Source organism: Acipenser ruthenus, chromosome 17 (genome assembly GCF_902713425.1).
Source record: "Acipenser ruthenus chromosome 17, fAciRut3.2 maternal haplotype, whole genome shotgun sequence".
NCBI lineage: Eukaryota > Metazoa > Chordata > Actinopteri > Acipenseriformes > Acipenseridae > Acipenser > Acipenser ruthenus.
In genome coordinates, this window is record NC_081205.1 from 4,111,344 (window position 1) to 4,122,945 (window position 11,602).

General features: G+C 43.0%; 1 protein-coding gene across 2 annotated transcripts; it reads right to left on the minus strand.

Moving 5' to 3' along the window:
• Nucleotides 1–1,861: 1,861 nt before the first annotated feature.
• On the minus strand, nt 1,862–11,592 carry tmc8 (transmembrane channel-like 8). Of its 2 annotated transcripts, XM_034039212.3 has the most exons (16): nt 11,421–11,590; nt 10,478–10,748; nt 9,147–9,295; nt 8,580–8,741; nt 8,361–8,434; nt 8,119–8,258; nt 7,513–7,660; nt 6,915–7,085; nt 6,635–6,792; nt 6,299–6,422; nt 6,077–6,174; nt 5,338–5,521; nt 4,831–4,961; nt 3,934–4,089; nt 3,197–3,275; nt 1,862–2,682 (listed from the first exon to the last, which is right to left on the minus strand). In XM_034039212.3, exons 1-16 carry the CDS (start codon nt 11,467–11,469, stop codon nt 2,467–2,469), a joined length of 2,310 nt encoding a protein of 769 aa, XP_033895103.2. In that variant the 5' UTR covers nt 11,470–11,590; the 3' UTR covers nt 1,862–2,466. The 2 variants fall into 2 exon arrangements, with proteins under 2 accessions (XP_033895103.2, XP_033895104.2); XM_034039213.3 differs by lacking the exon at nt 1,862–2,682 and having other exon boundaries at nt 3,207–3,275; nt 3,891–4,089; nt 11,421–11,592.
• Nucleotides 11,593–11,602: the final 10 nt, after the last annotated feature.

Here is an 11,602-nt window from a genome sequence, read left to right on the forward strand (position 1 = left end):
ACGCTCCCTAAGCCTATGACTGGATGTGGAAACTGGATCAAGAGGGATCCGGAGGCGGGAATCAGGGTTAGCTGGTTTAGAACCTCATTCCTCAAGGACAGGGTACACATACTAAGTTAAAAAGCAAAGAAGAATGAACCAGATACTTTTTACAGTAGCTCCTCTTCTAAATCTGAACTATCATGATGTATGGTGCAAAAGGACGTAATTACAACTTAAAAATGAAAATAATATAATGAACGACATTGATTCCAGTTGTTACTGACCATCCTTGCTTTGGCAGTGATTACTACCAACCACGCGACAGACTGCGAACCACGACCAAGGCGCGAGCTGGCGGCGACATGCAGTTTCCCAGACGTGCAAACGCACGATAAAAATGTCCTCGGTGTAGCAGTTGACAGCCAAGTGTTCAGTACTTCAAGCAAACCACAATGGCACGTCTGGTCGAGGTCATTTATATAAGCTAAACAGTTCAAATAAAAGAAGAGCAAAGCCAGCCTCGATGAACCACGTCTTTCTTGACCATTCGCAAAGGAACGCAAAAGCAAAGTCATTTGAAAAATGAGCAGATTGCTCACTTAAACTGAAAGTTGCAATTTCGAAGCACATATTCTGAGCAGATCAACAGAGGTGCTTATAATGCGCCCTGCAAGCATGCACCCCTAGACAACTTTTGTTACTGAGGTTGCAATGCAGTACCAAGGTAGTCTAATTGCACGTTCATTAGGAAGATGCATGTGTGTCACTGCTTTCTAGTTACCTGAACTGCTTGTTCGAGTTTTCCACTATATTGTATTTTGGTTACCAGTTGTATATAAGTTATAACTACTTTTTGACACCCAAATTTACCTTAATATGGAATTCAATCACTACATACCTACACACACTAGACCTACACACACTACAGACCTACATACCTACACACACTACATACCTACAGACCTACATACATAGACACTACATACCTACAGACACCGGCTGTGCACCACTGTGCACAGTTGCAATTAGAACCAAACAAAGATGAGTGGTGAGTAAAAAACACTGAGACACAACTACTCTCGCAGGTCATGAACTCCATGTCAGTCTAACACTTCAGTCATTTAAAGCTGCTTACTCTGTACAATATTATATTTGACGAAATAATTCCACTTCTATGTCCTGTCTTTGACCTTCTGTTAGAGTATTGTTTGCTGCACAATAGTAATTCCCAGTCTGCTTTGCGAGAACTCTGTGGATAGTCATCGATCTGCCTGAAGTTTCTAATTTCACGGCTGCTGTTTTTGTTTTGAAACGCCATTCATAACGGAGATGGTTGCCTTTCGCCTCACTGCAGATCAGAGTTAACCTTTCACCTTCCCATACTTTAGCAGAGGGAGGGTCAGACTCAACTGTAACATCCTCAACAGGCACTGCAAGACGTCACACAGCAGAAACAGTTAGCGACGCATCCATTCTGCATTAAAACTAATCCCTAAAATATGTCAGTAACCGCAATCATCATTTTGAAACTGAATTAAAGGTTTTCTTACTTCTTATTGCAGAGTGAAAATGTATCAGTGCAAATGATATGGTCGACTATAAATACCACTGAAACTACCAGGGAAGCAGGCAAAGAGGGAGAGAAATAAAAATATGTAGTGTGCACTGGATTTCTACATGGCCAGACAAATAGAAGTCATCTGTCTTTTCTGAGCCTGTCTGACACACGATGTATGCAGCAATTTCGTCTCAACAGACAAACAATCACTGCCACCTGCCAACTGCTTCAGGGTGACCTGGAAGGAGACATGCGGAGAGCACACTGTGCCTGTAGCACTAAGGGTAGTTTACTAAATAAGCAGGAGAAAAACAAATTAGCCGTGGTAAATGATATTGTTTATTGAAACACAGCAGTTTTCATGCCAGTTTTACAATACGACACTGGAAATGTGTTCAGCAGCCTACACTTATTACCATCGCTGTTAACCCACATGCTTGATCTATAGTCGCTGTTCTTTCTCATGCTTATCTAAGACACTTTGCTGAGCTTCTACGTGAGATTGTGACATACCCCATCTAAAACAAAACCATACAGCACTTCTCTGTTATTCGCCTTGTTCCTCATTGCCTTACCCTGAAGGCTATGAAATAAAAGAAGCTGGTTTTGAAGGAAAGTAAGGAGGAAATGCACAGCTGAGCAGAGGCACAAATGGGAACCAATACTATTATATTAACCAATACTATTACCAGTGCCAAAAAACAGGACAGAAACACACAGTAGTAAATTATGTTTAAATGACATCAAGCAGCATAAACACAGCACATTACTCCTGAAATATTGGGCTATATAGCGTTTTACTGCTTTTTTTTGGCTGGAAGAAATCACCTGACAAAGCTACAGCCAAACAGCTAGGTAATATATAATGGCCACCGTTATAATTATCTACACAAGGTTCATATTTTCAAAGTTCATCTCAGGGATATTTATTCTTCTTGCAGGTGTTCTCCTGGGGCCCCCCCAGACTCCTTGCTGTGTCCCAGGTGGCTCACTGCAGGTCGCATGTCACACGAGTCCACCGGATCCTCCCATGAAGGGCCGTCTCCACTGCTGTCTGTCGAGACGTTTCTGTCCAGCTCATCTTTGTACTTTTTGGCCAAAGCTGAGAGCTTCTTCACCAAGAACCGTTTATCAGTAACATCCTGAGGGGGGTGGGGGGTGGGGAATCACAGATGTGGTTATATACATTTGGGTATAGATAGACAAGGGCTTGGTCTGACAGTTCACGTTTTCTAATTTCCTCGTGGCTTGGCATCTACATCTTCTACATCATGAAAGGCTCTATATTGATGAAGACTGCATCATGCAAAGTTAAACTGTTTCTAGCAAAGCACCTTGGAATCCATGCAGATCTCAGATTCTCAGCAAAACTGAATTTTTGGATAGGTATGTACTCCGGACTGTATACCCCCATCGCTGTCCTCCTGTTCCCAAAAATCACCAGGCTTTGCCAGCCACTGTAGCGGAGTGAGGTGACTCCCTCTCTAACCCACAGGAGCTCCAGAGCCAATGTGATGCTCGCTGTGGAATTTGCCTGGGTGCAAATCTGACTCTACGCGGTTGTGCCTTTACCGGATGAGCCACAGGGACCCCTAGTTCACAAACCACTTCTATCTTGCTACTATGATTATCATCGCTAACCCTTCCAGTGCTCACCATGACCAGCTTCTCTTTAAGTTCTTCAATAGTACCTTGGTGCGCTCTGACCAGGGAAACGTAAAAGGTCAGCAGAATGCTGTGGATACAAACACTGACAGTTACCAACAGCGCACGGAACACCGCTCCCTATTTATTCCAGTCTTTAATTAACTCCTACGTTTTCAAATGGAGAAAAACACCTTGAAATTTTACAAAAGTAGAACCACACCTCTAAGAAATATAATTCATGCACTCCCAGGCTGACTCTCTCTCATTTTGCAATATTAACCTAAAATGTTCTTATTTTCAAAAGATTTGATTTAATTAAAACTGGAGTGAAGGCTTTGGAAAAATAGTCATATGTTTCTTCTCCATATATTTATATTAATAAATAATACAGTATTATATTAATATAATACTGTATTATTGACATATCAGTAATGCAGTTTGCTGGTCAAAAAGGACAATGGTATTGGCATTGTAATTGGCTTTTTTTTATTGTTATTCAAAACAATATATGTTGCATACCTATAAAACGCATTCAAGCCATGCATTTGTATCAGTGTGCAGCATATTTGCCTTTTTTCATTTACTCAAGCCATGTTCTCGAATCTCTTTCTAGCCTGCTGCTGGCTTAGAAAAGTTTGATGAGTGGAATGAGAAGTTTGAGTAAACTTTATCACAGTTGTGTGTCCCACCTGGGCTAGCTTACCCAGCTCCCTCACTTGCTGCTAAACTTGGCTGGCTTAACGTACCATTCCAAGATGATCAAAGGGATGGCAAAGGCCTCTGACAGGATATAATAGAGAGCTGTCTGAGCAACTCCTGGGAGACTCTTGATGTAAGCTGCCACCACCTTAAAGCTCAGGTTATACTGCTGAAACGGGCCGCAGACCTGGGAACAGCGGCTCCTGGAGGAGCAATTAAAGAGAGGAGAACGATAAGAGGCTGTATTTCCATTGAGGGTATACATGCTGCATTAAAATCTCTACACACCACAAACTACTTCGTTGCCTCAATGGAGGAATGCAAAAGCTTGCTAGAAATATAAAAACTATATATATATAAAATATATATATAAAAAAAAATCCTTAGTCCATATATTATTTGCTATAGAACAGCAAAAATGCCGTCATCCATGGGGGCTGATAGAATCATTCTTCATACAGTATACACTCTATATGTTCTATAGTAAACCCTTAGAATATATAGAACAGCAAAAATGATCATGATTTTTATTTGCTCAAGAGGGATGTCAAAGTACACACCAAAATGACAATTGTTCAGGTACTGAAAAAGAAACATAGAGTATGGGGAAGATTAAAACAATTGAAGAGCATCTTATTATAAGCAGAAATATAAAAAAAAAACAGTCAATATGGACTGCCAAACGAATCGGACTACTGGACTCAATGCAACATTTAGTCTCTCCTAGAAAGACAATTACAGCATGGTACAAAAAGAAAAAGCTACAGTCAAAGTGTAGAAAAGGAAAGGAAGGTATAGTAAAGCATAGTAAAGCCGCGGTAAGGCACAGGCAAAAATTGCCAATCGTGGGGACATATGGTAAAGCATTGTTAAAAAGAAACAGCACAGTAAACAAGGAGAGGAGTGCATGAGTAAACTGGGTGACAGCTGCTGTGTGAGCTTACATGGAGATGCTGACTCCGACAGAGACCAGTGCCAGGAAGAGCCCCAGCAACAGCACACACTGGAAGAACACGGAGGAGCTGGACGAGCGGAACATTCCCTTGGCTGGCTGGCAGTTGTTGTACAGGCTGAACTGCAGGAACAGGTTGGGAAGTTTGTCAGCAGTTTGTCTTTTTTTTCAGCTGCAGACTAAAGTCTTGAAAACTACACTGCAGCACAATGGACACTTAAGAAACCAAAGATTCTGCCCTTGTCTATTAATCGATCGATTGACAGATAGATTTATATAGCTATATAGATGATAAGTTTTATTACACAGGTTTTGCATTTTGAAGAAATAACATGTCATTTCTGGTTAAACCTGGAGGTTCTATTGTGTCTCAATGTCCTTAGTAAAGCTGACTGCAGTACACCAAGCAGACAAAGGTCTGGGCTCCTGCCTTCATCTGTGTGCTTCATACAGACCCCTCCTGCTGTGGAGGTGGGGAGGCTGCAGTGAGCTGCCTTACCTTCTTGATGTAGAATGTGAGGAACAGCATGGCACTGTTGAGCAGGGGGAGCAGGGGGCAGTAGAAGAGGCCGGTCCAGGTGAGTGTCTGGCTGTAGACGATGTTGAGCACATTCACGGGGACGAGGAAGCGATCCTTTCCAATGAACTGGACTAGCCGCCATGAGCACTTCTCCACCAGCACCCTGCAGAGCGAGCGACATCACCAGGGAACACGAAAACACACACACACACAGAAACACACGCACACAGACATGCAGACACATGCCCACACAGACACGTGCACACAGACACACAAACAGATACACAGACACACACACACAGAAACCAAGAAACACACAGAGACACATGCATACAGAGACAGACACACAGAGACACACACACGGACACACACAGACGCACATACAGACACATGCACACAGACACACAAACAGATTCACAGACACACAGAATAAAGGAGGCAGAGATTGAAGATAGAACACTGTTTAGAGTGGAAAGATCACCTGTCTGCTTTGCCAAATGAGCCAAGATCCAGGTAACCCCAGGGAGCCAATGCAGTGCTCCCTGTTTGCAATGCAATGAGAATGAGGTTCAAACCATCACTCACTCTGCTCTCCCAAGATGAAGTGCTTTTGCAAGGTGAACCACTGGGGACTCCGTTGTGACAGGACTGTCTAGCAATGCCACCAGTATTCAATACAAAACAGACAGATGCAAAAAAAAAAAAAAAGAGTTCCTACTTTCTTGGGTAGTCCAGGAGGAAAGTGGTCCCGATGGAGGCCAGAAAATCAAACAGCAACAGTTTGTACATCTCCTGCCCCACCTTCGTCTCCCAGCACTGCAAAAGACAAACAAGAACTGTCCTTGTGACAGCAGGAGGGTGCACTGAATCCTTCAAACCATTGATTCCTAATCAATTCTACACCCTGACAACTCCAACATTCCCTGAATTGCAGGCTTACCTGGTAATCGCGATTGTATCCGCAGGCTTTGCATTTGGTATTCTCCAAGTTCCCAGAGCAGAATATCTGCTGATAGAGGGAGAAGAGGAACATACCCAGGCTGGACAGCTTAAGGAAGACGCACCTATATGAGTGGAACACAATCAAAGAACCCTCCTTATCAGCTTCCATTAGCAGGGCTCTCAGAGACTGCAATAGATCATTGAAATAGATTCCCTAAATACACAGAGCTATAGTTTTGTTATTTTAAATGCCTGGGTGTGCTTTATATGGTGATAAATCCAGAGTATTCTATTCTATTTGAATAAACAGTGTGCTGAGAGCATTGCTCCTCACCTGACGAGGGTCAGGTTGATCTGGGTGGTAAGCAAGTAATCCTCAAACTTGACCAGCCTGCGGAACACCTGGGGCAGCAGGAAGTTGATCAGGGTGATGGATATGGACGGGAGGTATTCAATCAGGAAGCTGAAGGTGACACTGAAATTGTAGGGCTCCTGGGATTGAGAAAGAACAGAGCGACACAATTGACTGCAGCATCCGCAGACAGCAACAGCAGAGCCCTCCAAGCTGTGGATTATTACAACGATCCCTCTGTGTTCCCCTGGAGTCCTCTTACCTGCTGGTAACTCTGGGACACCTGCGTGGCTTGGTAGATGAGAAAGAACGCTCCGGCGAGCAGCGTGAGCACAATCAGGTTGAGGACAACTCTGATAAGGCAGAGCAGAGCTCGCTGCTTCACCGTCCGATTGGAGACGCGCTGATGATACTTCTCCTCTTCCAGGTCCATCTGACACCAACGAGAGAACATAGTGAGCAACAGCCGGGCTGCTGTCTACCTCTACACGAAGCAGACACTGTCTATAGGAAAACATAAAATGATACCAGTCCGTGGTAAAAGAGACATGATGCGTGATGATAATGTATAATGAGGTGGAGGAAGGTCTGAAATTGTCCAATGACGTCCCCAAAGACCACATTGGCCCATCTTGACCAAAGCTTTTTGGTGCAATCTGCAGAATTTTTGTGAACATATAATTTAAATGGAAATACAACAAAACTTGTGCAAAACAACCCAGCAGTTTCATCTAGGGACCGTGCAGCTGTGTTGCAGTTCTTTTTCACAATAACATCTCTGGTGCTCTCTGGCACTCCAGCTGTCACCATGCTTCAGGGGTAAAAGCAAGGAACCTGCTGTGCCCCGGACTCTGCCTCACCTTGAGGTCGTTCCTGATTCTGCTCTGTTTCAGCGTGGCCGAGTCTGTCTCCCGGATGCAGAAGTCCCAGCCGGCAAAGATCTTGAAGCTCAGCAGGGTCTTGTACTGCCGGCCCTGCACCCACCGCACCTTGTAATCTCTCCCCAACCTTGGGTAAGAGGGGGTGGGGGTGAGAGAAGGATAGCAATAACGCACAGTTTTGTTCTGGATAAAGCTTCATACTCATTCACTTCAAATTAACCCTCAAAGTGGGCTGTCTTTGACCATTTGTTGTCTGACTTTTATGCATTACAGTTACTGCATTTATATCCTATTACCTTGACTCACCTACAGAGGCCGCCATTATCCATAAAAGAAGTGCCTCACCTTACATGACAATGACATGGGGATAATGTACAATGGTCTGAAAGCTATTTACACCTAATCGTCACTAGCACACTTTTTTTTCCCCGAACATTTACAGTTCTGGAAAGACTAATTACAAGCCACTAAGCTAAATGTTGGGTTGTTTATTTCTGGTTCATAATTTCGTGGGGGTTGGTTTGTTCTGGAAACAACTCTTCTTGCACAAAGACACCAGAAGGCTTCTTTCCTGTCCGTGCTCACCTTGTCACCACCCAGAGCAGACTGAGGAACAGGACCCCAACTGAGCAGAGCAGGTACATCAGGGGGAGGTTATAGGAGAGCTGGGTCAACCCGGCCCCTGGGTAAAACCCATAGAAGAGGTAGGAGTCTTCCATGAAACCCTGGAACAAATGAGACAGTGGGAAATACACCAAGACAGCTGCACGTTTTATATGACTGCTTTTGAAGCTGCTGTTTCTATTTAAAAAGAAAGCAATACTTACGGATCCTAAAAAGAAATCCTTAACATGTGAGTAGAAGGCTTTCTTAACACTTTGACCACTGCTGTTGCATTCCCCTGCAAACAACGAACGCAGGTTAGCTTGTTCTCTATTAACTGAAATAAAGGTCTCTAGGCATGACCAGCATGCTTATACAAGTTTACAGCAGGGTATTTTAAAAGATTTGTTTTGTCCAGTTCTGTGAGGGCAGGTTTAGCTTGCCTGTTCTGTGGGTGCTGGTCTCGTTCACAGCTAGGACCTCTGATCTCAGCAGGGCAGTGGGCACCAGCACAAGGCCAGCAATGAAAATGCAGGAAATCAGGTTGAGATAGATGAGGCAGTGGAGCAAGGCGAAGAATGACTTCACTCCAGTGCCAAATTTACCTACATAAAGGAAGAAGAATTCAAACAAGCAAACATTGTGGCTTACAATGGGTTGCATAAGTTTACTGTGCAATAGTGAATGTAAAACGTTATATAATTGCTGTTAGCATTTACCTCCTGGTGCCTGATTATGACAAAAAGTTTGAATTATTATGCCAGTAGCAAAAACCATGGGTGCATTACAAAAAACTCTCTTTAGAATGCCTGAAACTTGCATTACCTGTACCTGTTCTTAATTAGGAGATGTTTTAACAAATTAATGCAAATAATTAAATCAAGTTTACTGTTGTATAGTGCAGTGAAAAGTGTGTTAGCGGACAGAAATATGGTAAATCGTGATCTAGCATGGCTTATACTTTACCGTTTACCTCTTAGAAAGGCAAACTCGCTAAAAACGTCTCTCACCCTCAATTTCTCTGAGGGCCCCCTTCCATGGCTTCAGGTTCTGAAGCGCGTTCGCCAGGTCATCGCGGAGACGGCGCCAGGAGGTGAGCTGGCTCTGTTTCCATGACAACCACCAGCTGATCCGTCCGCTCTGGGAACGACGCGTCTCCCTGACAGACAGAGAAACCTGTATGACAGCTCACCTCATTCTAACACCCGTGGGTCGAGACAACAAACCAGCGTTTTGTGTTTTCTCCCCCTCCATCCTCAACTTCCCAAATAGTTCTCTAATCAACAAGCAAGCACAGATGCTTAAAGTTTGCTACTCACCGAAAGAGGGCACAATAACCTTTAAATAAATAAATAAATAAATAAATAAACGGAACGTGTTCAAGGGAAAGGCTTTCCTATTTTCCTGTTTTTACTGTGTTTTAAACATTTTTGCAGTTTCCTGTGACTGACCCCTCCATTAGTACGACTCTCCCTATAAAAGCCCCGCCCCCCTTGTAAAAGCATAGCAAAGTGTAATAAATCATAGTGAAATCATGGCTTTGGGCATTGTAAAGGCCAGCAAGGTATGGTAAAGCAACATTTAAAACAAGGCAAGCCATGGTAACGGCATAGTCATAGGAAAAGCATGGGAAAACAGTGCAATACTGTGGTGACCTTTTATAAGGGTCAGTGCTCTCAATCGCTGCCTTCTGTGACATTTCATAGATCTGTACTCGCAATTTAGTAGTAAAAGATTCAGAGAGACAAATGCTCGTGTCCTCACCCTTAAGTATCTTGAGTGAGTGCCATGCTGATATCCAACAATAACAAAACTACAGTGGTTTAATAGGCACAGAATGTTTTGCTGCAATTTTTCTTTCAGTCAAACTGACATTTTTAATACCATTTCAAACTGTGCAGGCTGTGCGGATTGTGTGTATAATCAGTCCAGTCCTTCTGGAAAGAAGCGTCTAAACACTGTGAAAGAGCCAAGCTTGCATGCATGGACAGTTATGCATATGGAATCACATGCAGTGGTCAGAAAGAAAGAAAGCAGCAATAATTGCATTGTAATTACACTGACATAACACAGGCAGTACTAAATGGTATAATGCAGTTACAAATAAAACATATGTCTTATTTATTCTGTCCTCTGATCTCTGTATGCTGCTGATTAAGTTTGAACCACACATGTATTTGTTTGTGCCTTGTGATTGTGCTTTTATTATTGTTTTCTAAGACCCCCTTGAATAAGGCCTCGGGCTCAAAGGGTAAATCTCCTGGTTAAATTAATAAATAAATAATGAAAACTGTTCATAATGCCACTTTAAAAAAGTCATTTCTGAATGCAGGATGCTCACCTCATGCGCCTCTTCTCAGTGATGCTGAGCGGGTAGTTTCGGAGTGGGCGCTTGTCGTCTTTCAGGGGGTCCCAGCCCCCGACAGTGTCCTGGCTGGAATTGGCGCTGACTCTCTCTGCCCTGTGGCTCTCCAGCCCCTCTCCAGACACTCGGGGGCTGCTGTCTTGCACCGTCCTCTTCTTCAGGGTTTTTTGGCTGGGCAGCTCAGAGAAGATCTCTGTTTGGTGGTAACAGTACGAGGGGTCCAGGAAATAGGACTCTGAACTCTCATCTGGAAACAGCAGACCCAAATGAGCCGCATATGCACCTGACCAACTGGAATGAATTGCAGGCAGCCAAGATGACCGTTCTAGTTATATGCACCTGCTGGTTGCAATTGCTACTGGTTCTTGATGTTACCCCCCTTTCTGTGATTTTTAAGTGAACCTCTATGTAAAAAAACGCTATCAATGATATATATATATATATATATATATATATATATATATATATATATATATATATATATATATAGATAGATAGATAGATACATAGATACATAGATAGATAGATATGCACATTTCTTTGTACAGTATAAACAGGAAATATATAAATAATAAAGCCAAATAAATAAATAAAAATATTAACACTGAAGTTCCACTGTTGTTCCCTACCAATGTTGCAAACCTACCTAAAAACCACCCTCAGATCATTTCTTTGTAATATAATGGGCCACACAGCTTTGAAAAAAAATACTCTCTACATAGCTAATGAGTTAATGCTTTGTGAATACGGTCTATTGTCTTCTGATCAGAGATGCTAAGGTAATAGAATCAGACCAGCATGCAGCATAATGGTTTTTAGTTTGTCTTGCTGAGTTACAGTAAACAGGAAGGAAGAGCTCAAGAGAGCATCTACATTTAAAACTGCACCCTAACCCCCTCGATTCTCAACCCAAACTTACCTGGGACCCTACAAGAGTAATCTACACAGCCCTGATCCTCGTCCTCCATGTCGCAGCTCTCTATCGCAGAACCTTGCAAAAAAATGAATGCTTAGGACTCCTTGTGATGGCTCATAACAAAGCTGCATTAAAGCATTCAGCCCGGTTATTGCAGATCGGTATGTCACATGACAGGAAACCAA